General features: G+C 40.1%; 1 protein-coding gene across 6 annotated transcripts in view; it reads right to left on the bottom strand.

Annotated features, from left to right (window-relative positions):
- CdGAPr (GTPase-activating protein CdGAPr) overlaps positions 1-17,725 on the bottom strand; it is a 394,186-nt gene that overhangs the window by 158,724 nt on the left and 217,737 nt on the right. For 5 of the 6 annotated variants that reach the window (XM_083121101.1, XM_083121104.1, XM_083121105.1 and 2 more), the window contains one exon: positions 6,685-6,843. In XM_083121101.1, the coding sequence (XP_082977227.1) occupies positions 6,685-6,843 (159 nt within the window). Of the gene's footprint in view, positions 1-6,684; positions 6,844-13,253; positions 13,444-17,725 lie in introns of those variants that run through there. The other variant, XM_083121107.1, reaches the window with a different exon arrangement.

Here is a 17,725-nt window from a genome sequence, read left to right as displayed (position 1 = left end):
ATATACAGACTACTTCCTAGCCTCAGAAAGCAATAAAGGCGAAGTGCCTATTGGATCATGAAGCATAAATTCTCACAGAAGAATTATCATGGAGGCAGCTTTCAACTTGCAGAATGACAGGTTGTATGCCACAAGAAGTTAGTAGGGGCCACATTCTGCTTCAATCATGGTGTGGTGGGAAATGGGGCATTATGAAAGCATCACTGAGCTCCTTTTCTGCAAGAAAGGGGTTAAAACATCAGCCCGAGTGTACCAGGAGACAGTCCAGGAGACAATGGTCAAGGATCTAAGCAATATTATTCCATTGCCGGGAGTGGAGTTTTCAGCAGGATTGTGCACCAGCTCATACGGCTCAAACAACCCAGCAGTGGCTTGGGACAAATGTGCTCAACTTTATTTCCCCTTCAGATGGATCATCTGGCAGTACAGGCCTCGGCTCTCTGGACTAGAAATTGTGGTCTGTACTACAAGACATGATTTGAAAGAAGATATAATGCAGTATTGTCACTTTGAACCACTTGTCTTGTAAAGGCAGTGGAAGATTTCCCCCTCGATATAGGCATAATGCAACTGATGATGGCCACAGAGACTTAGGTCCTATGTGCAGGTCAAAGGTGGTCATTTTGTTCTTTGTGTATACAATATATCCACCTAACACATATCCATAGGATATGATATCTTAAAAGTATATTCTGTTATTTCATTCAGAGCTTTGAAATATTTATATGGTAAGACTGGGTGTGTATACGTAGAATACTTTCAGACAATAAAGGGTGTCTACCAAAATAACAAATCCAAAATTCTTGACTTTTTCTTGACCTATCTTTCCTTTTTTTTACCTATTTTTTCTTTATTTCTAACATTTATTTAATCTATACTTAGATATAGTTGGAAATTAAGAAAATATATAATTTTAGATTTCCAAATATTCAATTTTATCACATCACTGTACAGGTATATAGCAATGTAAGTTCACTATACTGTAAAAAATAGCAAAGGTTCTTGACCTAAAGCATAATTTCTTGCCTTTCTTGACCAATCCGTTAATTTGACTGGTAGACACCCTGTTATAATATCAATTAATCTGTGATGCAAAATGAAAACATACCTAAAGCCTACTTCTTCAAAATACGTAGTTCACATAAAGCAAGTTAGTGAAGTTGGAATTATTAGTACAAGAACAAGCATATTTTAGTCCTTCAGATGTGCTTCATTGGGACTCAATGATAATTAGATGATTTTCCCTGAGATTTCCATGAGTTTTTACTTTTCTTCAAATTCCCTGAGAATTCCAGGTTTTCCAGGTGTGTGAGAACCCTGTACATTATCAAACCATATATAAAATAGAGAGAGTATATTGTAGATTGATTTATTTGATTAATTTTACTTCGCTTTTCTACCAGTTTTGGATAAGGATGACGAAATCCAGAAAAAAATTATCTGGATATCGGATTATCCCGATATCCTAATTACCCGAATATTCGGATTATATGCTGTATCTGAAATGGATATCGGATAATTTGAAATCCGGGATTTTGTGATCATCCCTAGTTTTGGCTAAGCGCGAAGATGACGAAGAAAGGTGATGAAATGGGTGAATGGACAATTACAAACATACAAGGTGTGACTAGATAGAAACCGGAATGTTGCTAGAAAATCTTTTATTGGTTATTTTGTACAATACGAACATTATCCCCCACAGCTCTATTCGAATCTTCCATTGCTGGAAGCAGTGCTGGAAATCATTTCCTGAAACCATGTTTATGACCTCCGTCGCATTTCTTTTCACAGACCCTACGGTCGTAAATCTGGTTCCTTTCAGTGCTGATTTGACCTTTGGGAATAAAAAAAAGTCGCACGGAGCGAGATCCAGTGAATAGGGTGGATGTTCTAACACTGGGATCCCATGCTTGGCCAAAAAAGCCTCGACTGACAATTCCGTGTGGGCAGAAACATTTTCCTGATGAAGAATCCATGACTTGCTTTTCCACAAATCAGGTCGTCCTCATCTTACTCGCTCACGAAGGGTCGTCAACACCGTAATGAAATAATGTTGGTTGACAGTTTGACCTTCGGGTACCCAATTCACCGACATTTGCAATGTTGGATTCCGTTTTTGACGTGCAAGGCCGTCCAGGGCGGAAGTCATCCGCGATCACTTCTCGTCCCTCTTTAAACCTTTAAAAGCCCTCAAACACTTGCGTGCGTGATAAACACTCATCTCCGTACACTTCATCCAACAAAATATAAGTTTCTGTGGCGGATTTTCCGAGTTTCATAAGAAACTTCACATTGATACGCTGTTCCACTTTCACACCTAACACTTTTTCGACGGAGCACAGATGTACGGTTCACTTCCTCCACAAGCTATACTCCGTACCAGCTAACTGTGGAACAGGCAAACGAAAGCAAGTCTCTGCGCAAGTAGTGACGCGAGATGGCTCCACCAATTAGCACTTGAGAGGAACGGAATTGCGTGTAGTGGGGGAAAGCAACAAGTTACCAGCCTGCACATCAGCGTCTACTGGTTCTCCCTGGCCAATAGATTTCCCTCGCTTCTCTGACGCTATGCGCGGCCTTGCTCCACAGTTAGCTGGGACAGGGTATACAGCGGAACTGAGCGCCGCGCACCCTGGGCAATCACACAGTCGATAGGCAGGATATCACGTTATACACTCATGCACCGCTTGAGCTTGACGCGCTTTCCGTTTGTCGACAGCAATATCAATCAGGTTTTTTCTAGCCACACCTCGTATATGGACAAGGCCGCACAGAGGATTATACTGACTGAGTCCAGATCCAGAGCCTCGTTAGTTTATAATATGCAGTCCAGGGTGTACTGCGTCGTAGAGAGGTTGACATTTGGATGTCTTGAGAAAGAGTCATTCCTCACACCTCTAGATTGTATACCATATCAGCTTTTATAAATTTAATTGTTAAAACTAAATTTGACCCTTGTGCATTGTGCTGTGCCATGAGGTCTCGAGGGATAGACTAGTGCCTCACATATTCTCGATCTTTACCGTAGTGGCGGTGATGTAATCCGCACCACGCTGCAGTCGCATTTGTCCTCAACAAAGAAAATAAACTGTTGTACTGGATAACCATTCATCAGACAGATCGAGTAGGGAAGTCTTCCAAGAATTGAATAATTGATTCAATTTGTCCACCTGATAGCGAACCCGGGACCCCTTGATTACAAGGCGACGACGTTACCACAAAGCTATCGGGGAGGCCCTCTCCCTAAATATATAATAACAACAACACTAATAATAATATGGAACAAAAGTATTATTTTATTAATAGTTAGTGTTCCATAATAATAATGATCATAACAATGGTGTTATTATATCGTGTTATTTCTACCATATTCAAGTTTTATCAAATGACCTGAACCCCCTCTACAATAAATTACCGGCGTCGCCCATGGGTGGGTGGCAAATCTTGAAACTGTTAGCGGAAAGAAGGATAGTTAGTATGCAAGAAGCACAAGCTATGATAAGCCAGGCGTTTGATAAAGCCGGCAACAGTTGCACGCTCTTTGATAAAGAGTTCAGAAGTAGGAATAGTGTGATATCACCCTCACACCGCACGCGAGCGGCAGAGCAACGATAATAAATGCATAATATCTTGTTCCCTCGGAAGTTACCTGCGTCGCGTGCCCACCGAAGACTTTCACGAAGCTTCCATCGACCATTTTTCGGGCAGGAGGGGAACGGATGACGGAAAGGTTGGGAATCAACCGAGGCACTTCATTTGAAAGAACGATTATGGTAATCTACCCGACACGGCTGGTTTCTGGACGAAAAAATCTTTCACTCCTTCTCGACTTAATGTAAGGGAGTTCGTGTCTCTTGGACACCAACTTTCAGAAATAAATGCAGCTTTTCGAAATTAAGTAGCTTCACTTCTCGCTCGGACTGGAGCTTTTTCTCGGGAAGCTTGCAGACCGAAGTGACAAGAGACATGGGTCCCGTCAATCTATAAGCAAACCTTTACAGTGCATGCGCGAACAACAGACCGAGGCGACACGAGCAAAAAAATACGTTGCTGGTTTGTTTCAATAGATATCCTTTCAAGAACCAATGTATAATTTTCAAAGTGGATTTTAATGTAATTTAATTTTCGTTATTTAGCGTCGTTTTTCTGCCACCTTTGGCTAATCGCGACGATCGGGTCTGGACCTACATTTTACAGTGGGATCCGAACCAGCATGTGCCTAAGCCGGGTATGAACCCGGGACCCCTTGCTTACAAGGCAATGACGTTACCACTACGTCATCGGGAGGCCGTGAAGATGAGTGATGGCATGATGAAATTGATGAAGGAGCGCTCACAAAGAACACCCACGTCCAGGCCGGGATTCGAACCCGAGACTTCGGATATTGAATCAAGACGGAAAATGGGGGGTGTAAGGGGTGACCATGGACACCGAAATGTGAATCTCTCTTCCACGTAGTTCACCCTAGACAGCATTTTGCAGACTAGTGAGGCTCTGGCGTGTGCATTAAGCTGCCGGTATAAACATCTTTGGGGCTCGTCTTGTGTCGTCCCATATGTATTCGTGATTGCCCCTTCACCCATCTCATCTCATAATCATTAATCCTTGTCTTCGTAATTAGCCAAAAGTAGCAGAAAAGCGAAGTGAGAGATAATCAAATGAATCAATCAATGACCGAGCACAACAGGTTTTCTCGCTCACGAGACGCTCACAGTGCCGAGCCTACTACGAAAAAAAATGCTCAACGCATGCAAGGATAGAAGAAATGTAGATGGTCGGCGAGAAATCTTGCGTATCTAACTCCCGCGTTTCTTGGATCTCCAATCTGAGCACGTTCCACCCTACCACCCACGCATTTCATTCTCAGTTTCGCTGATTTATTAGCACATCACTCTCCCCCATCGTCAGATGGTGGAAGGGGGCGGGAAGGAAGCGAAGACGGACTAGCAAGATAGATGTCTGAGGGGAAAGTGAAGAATCGCTTGTTTTTTTTGTTTTCTTTTGTTGTTGTTGTTGTTTGCCTCTCCCACAAAGAGCCAGTAGCTTCGAAAAGTTTTTGGATGGTAACCTGTGTTTATGTAAGATGCACAATAAAATCTATCAACAGGAGACACTGATTCGTAAAAATGAACTTTTCTACTCAACGTGACGCATGTGCCTTTTTAAATAACACAAACGAAATAATTATCCAGAAATTATTAACAATCAAGTTTGGTGCAACAATAAATCAAAGAATCTGTAGCAAAAATCGGAGAGCTTCAAGAGTTGTTGCATTATTTAAAATTCTTTCTCATTACTAGGGCCCGGGACTTTGTTATAAGTAACATTTTTTATCTGGCATCGGATGGAATACTGGGGTGAGATCTTTACATATCTGATGAAAATCAGCCGAAATAGACGAACTTGATAAGGCATATTTTATCAATTTCGCGTTTTTACAACACATTTCTCTACAATTTCGTAATTGTCTTGCATACAATCGGCTATTTTATGATTGATTGATTGGTTGATTTAGTTTATTTTACTTCGCGTTTTGTGCCTCTTTGCTATTTGCGAAGATGGGGATGAGTGATGAAATGATGAAATTGATGAATGGGCATTCACAAACAACCAAGCCCGAGCGGGATTCGAACCCGGGACCCTTGGCGTCGCAGCACGATGTTTTTATAATTTATTCTTCGTATCTTTAGCGCAACGGATAGTTTATATTACCGATGGAAGGACAAGGAAATTACGGAAAACAAATTATAAGCAGATGCCGTATTTTGTTACCAATTAGTACAGAACAATAATAACCTCCCTTTTTTATCCAGCCGACAATCGATAGCCTTGGGAACATTATTGAGGAGAAATGTTCTCCTTCATTGTTGTGTAGGCACGATAATCACCGGGCAGGATGTAAACAAGTTTCAACTGTTCACATTTCTTTACCTTTTCTTTGCTTCTCACAACAATCAGTCAAAAGCAAAAGTAACGTTCGGTACATGACTGGCCCTACTCTATCGACAATCGAGTACGGGAGTTTCAACATCAATTGTCGTTTGATGAGTGTGTAGTAGTGTGAGTGAATAGATTGCCTCCTGTAAAGGGATTTGTTACTGTGAGAAATTCGAAAGTACTGTTGTGCATATTTTTGGCTTTACTGGGTATATTATGACATAATTACATACATATTTTACAGTTTTATAGGACATAAAGTTCCAGGCACTACTCATTACTATTGTCTTGTATAATTTTGTAGTCTACCGGAAGGACACTGGAACTGTTATGGTGGGGTCATAAAATAATATGAAAATGTTTTTTTTCTGTAAAAACGGAAAGTAGTTGGAATATGTTTTACACAACATGTAATACAATACGTACATTAATTAATATGAAACTTTAAAAATTCTAATTTGCATATAATTTGAATTTTGTCGGTTGATTATGGCCTCACAATTCGCGATTTCAATTATCCGATATGCCATCCGGTGAGATTTTTGGAGGGAGTCCCATCCCTCCAATGAGTAAATGAAACGATACTTTACTACTTTTTTGTGACATACTGACACTTCAATTTCAAGTGAACTTATTGACTGGTGTTCCCACATCCCCAATTGTTTCTTAACCGATTAAGAAGTCATCCATCTACAACGATTTATTCCCAAATCCGCTCATTTCACTGGAAAAAAAGGTTCCACTCGCCTGAAGCGGTCCAAGCTCCACAAACTCGTAGTGGAAGTGGGCACATTCGTCCAACTTAGGGAAGCGGGATCGTCCCTCCCCCACGCCACTCCCCGTCAGATGCTGTATCCGGATGCTGCCCCTCGACGTCTCCATCTCTGAGGTGGCGCATAATCCGCTCTGCAAATAAAAAAACGACGTTTATAAGCACTAAATACATAATTACCTTCTTCTCACATGTCGGAAAAAAACTATACGAAACAAATACTGTATTATGTGATCACTAAGAAGAATTAGATTCTAGATCGACAAGAATATATCAATAATTTGGAATCCTGGAGAAGTCCTGGAGCACGAGGGTAGAGGCACGTTTAGCACTAAAATCACCGTGAATATTTATTTTTAGACAACACACTCACTGTGTTGCATTGTGTGCTGATTATATTTGTGAAAAATCTCAATCTCTAAAATAGTTCAGCACAATCAGTAGGAGAGAATTTCACATCTGTGAGTAAAGTAGATAACTAAATTGCACAAACAAAACAAGCAATGGTTCTGATTTCATCTAATTTACATGTTCTTCAATCAGCCGCAACGCACTCGGTTACAGCTGAAGTCTTCAAGAAAGAAATGGAAAACAATCAAGACCTGAAAATGTATCAGTTTCACATTTTCCCAATTTGTAGATAACACGATGAGATAATCCAAATTAATATTCTGCTAATAGGACAGCCGCATATTCGAATGCATTACGTGGCAATACACTAAAATCTTGTAGTGGGTATCAGAAATGATTCTCGTTTCAGTTAATGTTTAAGAAATCTGACAAGAGTCTCTCACTGGAAAAGCAACTTGAGACATACAGTGTCCCAGTATTTTGCCCCCTCCTCTCCCTCAGCAAAGGTAAGTTTTTCTGTTCTTTTTTTATTTTCGTGGATATAGTCTTGGGACACATTACTCTTTGCAAAATTAATTAGAGGTTTCTAGGAGAACATATGTCATATGACACTGCCTAAGTAATTTATAAAACTTAACCATTCTTCATGTACCAATAAACTACACTGTCATGTACTTACAAGTAATCTTTCATCAAATTACAATGTCAACCAACAAAGTGCCTTCACAAAAAAATACATATTTATTTCGGGCATGTTCCTGTAACAACGCTCCTTCAATAGTTAGTGGATTTCTTAAAAATACATGATATCAATTACTGACGCAGAATATGAAATATGTCACATAAAAAAATATAGTCTTCAGATGATAAGATCACAGAAGGGAGTCGCCACGAATAGAACTTTATGACTTCAAAGACATAAGTTCAAGATGTAACAATAATACACAGGGAAAAAATGTACCAGTATCCAGAATTTCGTACATATGAACTACTTTTAAAAACTTCTAATTTTCCATGTTTTAAAGCAAGAGTTATAACTCACGCGCAAAAAAGGAAATGTCTTAAATATAATACGAATGTATCAAATTTCAGTACCCACTTTGAAAGCTACTTACCACAAGACGGTTCATTATTGACTATGAACTGACAACAATTACACAAAAAGCAAAATACAAGACGTAGTACGCACAACGTAATAATGTCGAGTGCCACGATGCGTAACACGGAACGCCTTTTTGACAACAAAGAGATAAGAAACAATTGGGACGTTCTCAAAACTTAGTAAACTTTGATAAATACGTTAGAACCAAATAAAGTAAAATGCTTAGGAGATTTAAATATTAACGTTACATTTCAAATTGGAAATCATAGAAATGAGTGTAGCAAGAATATGAATCTAGTTCTGAAGATTTTTTCTCTAGGATTCGTATTATTACAAAAGTGCCATGCCAGCATACCCGACTGGGTTGTGGGAAAACTAAATAAATTGGACTGATTTTTACTACATGTGATTAACGTATGCAAAATAATAATAATAATAATAACAACAAAATTAAATGAAGCAAATATGTAATGATATCACGTAGGTAATTTACTTTGTGTTACATGTATTTCTGTTTACAAGAAAGAAGAATATTCTCAAAATGAACATGAGAAACAAATTGGTTACAGTGTTAAAGGCCTAGTGAGAAACTGCGTTGAAGAATCGAATGTGAAACGTAATGAAATATAAAGTATGGTGCTCTTACAATACTATTCTGTACTATAATAAACATTATTATTATTATTATTATTATTATTATGTGAATTCCCGTAGGCTATAGTATACCGAACCTGCATGTATGCATAGGTATTGATTGAGCTCTGTCGAAAAACAACAGAGCTGAGCGCAGGATCAAACGGTACACACTAGAGTGCTGCATCGAGACTTTTTTGCTCGATCGTCTAATAGTTCGCACGGATGACGCTAGATGGCTTAAGGAATCGACAGTTAATTCGTTCGAGCGAATAACGCTCGAACAGGCAAACGATCGGTATACGCTCGATGCCCAGTAGTTCACATGCAACCGTAATTTGTCTGTGGTAGTGAGCCTTCAAACATGCTTCGTGAAGTGAAAGACGCAGTGAAATTGAAACTTAAGTGAACATTCATTGTCTCCATCATAAAAAGTAGTTTAGTTTATCTTGCCAATATATAGCGATAGCTATATGAAAATAAATAGATGATTGTGGGTTGAAACTGCCAGGACGGATTTTACATATATATTTGTACGATTATTGTCACATTGAAATGATATGTGATATTCTATATATTCAAGCGAATATATAGAATGGGGAAATTCGATTGAGTTTGAGCGAGCGAAAGTGGTCCAATGCTACTCTAGTACACACACAAGCTATTTCAAAATAGACCGTGCGAAAGATTTGTTGCAGCATGTGAAGTAAAACGGCAAACCTAGATTCAGTTCTGCTTCTCAGCAGCTTCATAAATCAGGTACAGATTCCACCCGTTAATGGACTTTTGTGGTTACACTCAGCATCATGTGCAGCGACACTATCTTCAGAGGAATTCGTGGCAGTTTATTTTTCCTGTCAATTTTAACCCATCCACCAGAACATCACACGTTACTATTACAATGCGATGACTAAGAATTGAAAACACTGTTATCGCACTTTTGAACGCAAAGCAGTACATATATTATATATGTTGTATATACTTTATGTATATACATAAGGCTTGCATATTTGTTGTATGTATGTTATCATGATGATTGATGAGTTGTGCCTCTAACATCTTAGGAGTTCATATAAGCTTTTTGCGTAAAGTGAAATTAATTTGAGGGCCTCCCCGATGGTGCAGTGGTAGCGTCGTTGCCCTGCAATCGAGGGGGCCCGGGTTCGATACCCGATGGAGGAATACAGTGGTTCTGATCCCACTTTAAACTGTAGGTCCAGTCCCGATTAGCCTTTCTGTGGATAAAATGGACTTAAAAACACCAAATCAATCAATCAATCAATTCAAATAATTTAATAATAACAATAAATAATATAGTGGATTAGAACGCGCTATAAACTATATTGGAAATTATAAATAAAGCAGAACTATATTGGAAATTATAAATAAAGCAGAGTGATAAAATATTCTGTGGTTAATACAATATCGAAAGGGCACAATATTAAGTTTACTAAGTTACTTATTATCGTCACGCTAATACTGATTCTTGAGTAAATGTTTATTTACTGTTACTTTTTTTTTACCACATAGGTTAATCATGTTACAATAACAACATCAACAAAAAAGACAGTAAACATATGGTTTAACTGACAATAAACAAAAGCTTCTCCAGAATCATTTTAAAAGCAATTCCAAACTATAGGTTCCATATGTTTAGTTACCAAAAAAATTAATCAAATTTAGTAAGCTAGCATGTTTCTTTGTTTATCGTTAGCGAAAAGCTCAACCTAAAGTTTTCCGTTAATTCGAAAAGTTAGTTTATATATATATACGTATGTGTGTGTGTGTGTGTGTGTGCTTATGTCCAACATATAATCATTAACAGGAAAATGAAGCAAAATCTCAGAACAATTTACCAAATGCAATGATTTGATTGATTGATTGGTTTGTTGTCCACTTTATGCACAGTAAGGATAATCGGGACTCGACCTACCGTTTACAAAGTGGGATCCGAACCACTATGTGCCTCCGCCGGGTCTCGAACCCGAGACCCCTTGACTACAAGACGACGACGCTACCACTGCGCCATCGGGGAGGCCCACCAAAATGCAATGTGAATGAGTAAATTGAAGAAGAAAAAAAAAAAGTTTCGTTTACATTGCGTTGTCAGGAATTCGAATTGTACTGCACAAACAAGCCTGAAATGCTTTCAGTCAGAACTATTCATTACGGAATATATCATTGTTTACAGAGATCCTACGAGACATATCATTTCCACTTATTACTACCGTATGATGGAAGTGGATCCATTTAGTATTACATTTATTGTGACTTTCCTGTTGAACGATTCTGGGGTACAATTTAACTCAAAGTCTTAAATCATAGGATAGTGTGTCCTACTTTTTTGCACAAGGTAATCCTAATCACATCAGTACTTGAGACGCTGTGAGTTCGAATCCTCGTGGATGAAAAATACAGGCTTAGAAGTTTCAAGTCTACACGCAAAGGAGGAACCTCAATGCAAAAGTTTGAAACTTCCACAAGGTACGGGGACATTTCTCCTAAACGGGAATTTCGATTGATGGTTGCAATTTATCATTACTCGGGTAGAAGAGGCTGACCCAATTTCACGAGAGAGAGCCGTCGGGTGGAAGGGAGAAGGAAGAATGGCGCCTCATCTGGAACCCTGGCTCCGACGAACCGTTCATAATCTTCTCTACCTTCCGTATCGGAAGGATATGCAAGGCTATTGGGCTGCATCGCGGCGGAAACTGGATGTACACGGTGCACTTCTCTCTCTGAAGGTAACGCAGTTGGTTTCCGCTGTTCCGGAGAACATGAAAGATGCTGCTTGCTCTTTCAAATCTTTCCAATCCATTTTCTCCCGCCTCTGCTTCCTCAGCGGAATCGAAGAGTTCCTTCGATCCCTTGTAGTTGCATTCCTGGCCGTATCTTACCCGAAACTTTAACGCGAGTCTCTCTCTCATATGACGTCACTGAGAAGGTTCCTCCCACAAGAAGCATTTCGTTCTATTGTGCAGGCGTGAACAGTACTGCGCATGTCGCTGCGCAGACTTATCCGAAGAGGGTTTACTTCTACAAGCGGAATAGGCTCGTTGACCAGCCGTGATACAAATGCCACAGCTGCTGTTTTGGAATCTACCTCCCCTTTCAAAAAACTGGACAACTGCATCTGTTTCGAATTCCTTCTAGAGCGTTCACGTGAATATCCATGTGGATTGCTTTCGCGGTTGTCTAGATATTCGCAATAGTTTCGTGACTACGTAAGCCTATTAAAGTATTGCGAATCTAGACAACAGATAAGAAAAACCCGACCAACTCGCGAACTAAAGTGGACAGCCATTTGTTCTTTCCTCTCGCTTGTGCACTTGTATTGCCTTTCTTGCTTCGTTGTCAAACAATGCACCAACGTTAAATATTATGGCTCTACATTAGCTGTGTATGGTTTCGCTTCATGACGATGCTTGTTTGAATTGTTGTTTTAAGTCCACTGCATGCAGAGATAGACTAATTGGGACTAGACATGCAATTTAAAGTCGGGACTGTGCAATGCGTCTCCGCAGGGTATCGAACCCGGGACCCCTTGATTACAAAGCGACGATAGATCCACTACGCCATCGGGGAAACCCTCACGATGATAAAAAAAACACTAGGTACTGAAAAAAAGAGACAACGATGTGTTTTAAGTACGTCGGATATTTTGGTAAGGCAGAGACAGGATTACATGGCAAGACGCTGACTGCATCACCTTCTGTCCATTTCATCGCTTAGGATTCAAAATTCGATGACAGCGCCAGAGATAGAACTGTACCTGGATACAACCCTGGGGAGAGGAGAGGGGGCAAAGGTTGCAGATCATCAGAAAGCATGAGACCATACGAATCATATGTGAATTCATACCATAGTGCGCACAGAAGATAGTCCGGAGAAATTTAGAGTTGCTGTGGATACATTGAAACAGATTCTATAATCCTTACGATTTATACCCTTATTGATCGTGGATGGAGTGAATTGCTCGGTGGGCAAAGAGTGTATAGACATATAAGGAGTGGTTGGTTCCTTAAGTATTCAATTAATTCATTCTAACTCTTTTAATATTTATTTTATAGTTTCATTTTAATGATGATTTTATTAATAATTGATGTGTGTTTGTGTAGTTTATAAATAAAGCATGGCATTGAAGTTGTTAGGAAAAGTAATTAAGCTTTGTAAACATTTCTCCCCTTTACCAGGAAAAGATAAGGTAATTTTATACTAAAGAAATATTAAATAGGAGTATTAATGGAATTTCACCACTAAAGATAGAAGTTATCAGCTTCTTTTTAATAATATACGCCCTTAACTGAGGACTTAATCCTACTTTTATTATTAACAGTAATATGCTTCCCTTTGGCTTCAGCTAAATAACTAAGGGTATTTAGGGTATAACGAGCAATTTAACAGAATGAAACAAACAGGATAATGAAAAGGGGGAAAAATCACAGCGGCCATACTCACAGCACAATCGCGTGCGAAGTCTCGACACCCGCTGATCACACGATCCGAATAGCGACGCATTCTTCAGGCAGGAACACTCACTAAAACACTAACACGAGCCACTACAACACTAAAATGCGAACAGTAAAGCGCCAGGTGGGGATGTCCAGAAACCTAGCGGACCGGAGAGATAGGTCTCCGGTCCGCGATGCGAGAGACACTCTATCCACTACATCACGCAGTCCGTCGACAGTAGGCGTCGACACAATGAACACATTCTGGGTGGAGGCGCGAAGATCGGAGCGTATCGTGATTGTCGGAGCACTCTTGGGCATGTGACAGCAGCTTTCATCTAGAGTCATCAGCGGCAGTCCAAAGTACCTCCCTCGATCCTGATTTGACTCCAGTTCTTGTAATACCCTCGTATATTCTCATTGCTGCTTACTTTGGAATTTCTTTGCTGGAAATCAGGCAAGAATGAGCACAATGGTGCTTTAGAAGTCGACATGATATGCACTGCTGATTTTATTTACGATTCTGATAAATATTGTATAACCATCAGAATATCTGCGCATTCGGAAAGTAATCTCAACTAAAATAATCTTCATCTTCCCGCACTTTATATCCCCCCCCCCCCAAATACTATGTGACTCTGAGTATTGCCTTCGCTACCACCGCTCTGCGACATTTGAATCAGATTTGTGATAAAAAAAATGAAATATTTAGGAGTAACATTAACGAACGAAAACAATATTACAGAGCAAATTAAAATAATTCATTCAGACTTAATTCAGACCTAATTACTTAATTCTGGTGATGCATATAGCATTTCTATTCATAAACTTTTATCCTCTCGTCTAATATGAAATAATGTAAACATAAAAAATACAAGGCAGTAATTATGCCTGTAGTTCAGTACAGATATGAAACGTAGTTTCTTACAACAGGAGAGTGGAGCATAGCCTAACCTATGTTTATCTCCTGATATTATTATAATAATTAAATCAATAAATCTTCATTGGGCAGGCCATGTAACACGGAAGGAAGAGGATAGAAATGTTTGAAGGACCCTTGTTGGGTAACCTGATGGTAAGAGACCTGAAAGAAGGCTAAGACGAAGACGGAATGACAATATGAAGATGAACATAAGGACATTTATAAGGACTACCAAGAGTGGGTTGATGCTGAGAAAAATAGTTAGGCTTTGCTGCGGCTATGAACCTTCGGGTTTAGCGATGCCAGAGAGCTAGGTTGATGCATTGCAGTGATATTGAGTTATATAGTAAGTATAGTCAGCTAAGGTATAAGTTTTTTAAGTCTACTTATATGTACAGATAGGTTAATTGGAACTGAACCTAGCTACAGTTTAAAAGTGGAATCCGAATCACTATGTGCTTCCATCGGGTATCGAACACAGGACCCCTTGATTACAACGCTACGACGTTACCACTGCGCCATCGGGGCGTCGAAACAAAATTGAGAAGTAAGTTGCAATGCGATCGCCTGACAGAGGTGAAATGTATGATCACGCTGTTCACATGGTTGAATGCAAAGTTCAGCTTCACTTGCCGTGCTCCGAAGTGCAGCTTGAAGTTGAATACATTACTGCACTTCTAACGAGCTCGGCTACAACCAGATCTCCTCCTTATATAGTCAGGAAAGCAACAACTCAGAAACCGCGTTCGATCTTTCATGTAAATTTCTCTTTCCTTCTATCAGCTACAAAGGCCGCATGCACAAGTGGCCAAAACGCAAGGCTTTGGCCTAATAATGAGCTCAAACCCTCTGGCCACCCCTGGCCGAGGGGAATTTCTTCTGAGGATTTAAATGCACATGTAGCGAGAACGGGACGCTTTTGGCGAATGGGCTTTCTTTTCTATTCAAGGATACCACTCATTTTGACAAACCAAATTTCTTAATTTTTCTAGAAACATTTCCAGCCTATTCTGGGAAGGATTTCTTAAACGGAAAAATTAAAGCACAGGCTTCAGTTTTAGAAAAGCCATATTTTTAAAGATTTCCTTTCTTTTCTTTTTAACATATGTTGCATGAAATTAGTTACTACAAATATGTGGAGGAAAAAGCATTCTCTGCGGGTCCAACAACCATATTGACTTTGCAAAATTTCTATTTTGTAAATGAAATTCCATTTCTTGTCAGTCATAAGAGAATTTGCTTGACTTCTCAAGAATTTCTAGGTAAGTTCAACCACTGATTCTCAAGTTGTCATCAAAAAAGGATGACTAAGTTTTCAAAGACTATGAAGTGGTCTAACCGAACTCCTCTTGTAATCAAGTGGAACTGACGTTAAACAGTTTCGACCCGAAGCACGTTGTGGTTACTGTGCATTGTAATGAGAAATAATATATTCAGCTCAGCTATGGACTCATTTGTATCAAGATTGTTGATTATATATATATATGTGTGTGTGTGTGTGTATGTGTGTGTGTGTGTATGGGTGTGTGTGTGTGTGTGTGTTTATGTGTGTATGCATATGTATGTATGAGAAAATAATATATTTATTTTTCTTGCATTCTGTGAAAATCCGCTCATGTTTCTGCTTAATGCGAAAAACTGAAAAACAAAGACCAAACTAATCGCTCACTCTATGCAGATGCATTAGGCTTATCGACGGGTCGCTTCAGCTAGCCACATCAAGGTTGCCTTCATTAACTGTCTGGCTAAAGAAGTGTATACTGCTTTCAATGCGCGTTCGCATCCAAGAGCACTCAAAGGCCCATTACGCCTTCTGCTTACCCTAAAGGCAGTGCGAGGAAAGGGAGGCGAGGGGGTCGGCTTCCATTAAATCTTCCCTGTAATCCACAACAGCTCGTAAAACAACACTCGCTAATCTCGCTTTGTGTTGTTGTTCTGTCGTTGAATACTGTATCCTAGTCAAAAGTTGCCTATATACGAGGGTTGGACCGAAAGTTCGTGAACTGAGATCACTATTCGGAGTCCGAGTCAGCACGAGGGTTGGTGTGAGTTTCATTTTCGAAATAGCGCCCTTCACACACTATACATCGATTCCAGCGATGTACTAGATTCTCAAACACACGTTGCAGACCATTTTCTGAGAATCGGTGTAAGGTAGTGGATGTGACAGCTTTCACTTCCTGGTTCGAGCTAAACTTCCTTCCACGTAACTCTTTCTTAAGTGTTGGAAACGCCCAGAAATTGCAGGGTGCGAGGTCTGGGATGTATGGAGGATGGTCTCGAGACTGCCACCAATTTTCTTCAAAGCTGCCATAGCTTGCCGTGCAACATGTGGATTAGCGTTAACCTGCAGGAGAAACGATTCTTCATGAAGCAGTTCAGTGAACGTAGGACCCATCTTGCACAAACACGATACATTTTCAGGTGTTTCGTGACATATTGCTACACCAACATTCAGTTTACCTGCCAATTCACGAATCGATAAACGTATATCTTGTTTCAACAATGACTCTGCTTTCACAATGTTCTCATCGTTCACTGATGTTGATGGACGCCCACTTCTCGCCTTATCCTTCACATTGACTTTACCTTCCTTAAAATGCTTCCACCACTTGAATACGGCCGATCTGCCCATTGCTTCGTCACCGTAAGCTTCTTTGATCATTTCAAACGTTTCCTGGCCACTTTTGCGTAACTTTACGAAATTCAATAGCGATCCTTTGTCTGGTAATTATCTGTATATCATTCTCATCCGCCATTGTAATACACTCTGCACTTCGAATTTTATAGCGAGCAAACAAACAACAGCTGCGCGTTGGTTCACTCGTACATTAACAAAGCACACCACAGCCTATCTTCTCGTGCAACAATCACAGACTCGGCTTACACAAAATCGGTGCAGTGTTGCCAATCCACGAACTTTCGGAACAACCCTCGTACCTACGCTATACTTGACGGGAACTACTTGGGAGTTCTATCGATGACGAGTTTCTGTACATCGAAGAGAGTTGTCACATGGGAGATAGCCAGTCTGCTGTTCAAGCGTTGATTTCCCAGCCAGGATTTCCTATGCGAGAAACAACGCGGGCGAGGTCCGGGCAGTAGAGTGAGTGCTCCAAACAATAACCTCATTCTTATTAGTTTGATCTAAATTACACTATGCAAAATTCCCCCCCTCCCCAGACTTTCACGGCACGTTGTAGCTGTTATTAGCCACGTCTAGTTCGCTGCACTTTTTGACTCTTTCTGCACTTCCGCGTCTAGTTGGTTACACGGTGCAACACCGACTCGCCTACTTCGCTGATTTGGTGTCAGCACCGTTTGCACTACGCTCAGGAGCGGTGTAGGGTGTGGTGTGTGGTCACGTGTATCGTGATAACTAATCACATTAACGTTTAAAGCAGCACACAGGCATTTGTTGAATCTTCTGAACTTGAACACTGCTTTTTGTCTGCTTGGTTGAGCGTCATTTCAACTGCACCAGCCTAACATCGGGATACACCAGCACATCTAGTGACAAAAAGTGCAGTCAATTAGACGTGGCTCATGGTTCCAAC

Source organism: Lepisma saccharinum, chromosome 4, assembly GCF_977018435.1.
Source record: "Lepisma saccharinum chromosome 4, izLepSacc3.1, whole genome shotgun sequence".
In the NCBI taxonomy this organism is placed as follows: Eukaryota; Metazoa; Arthropoda; class Insecta; order Zygentoma; family Lepismatidae; genus Lepisma; species Lepisma saccharinum.
This window is presented reverse-complemented; position numbering and strand designations above follow the sequence as displayed.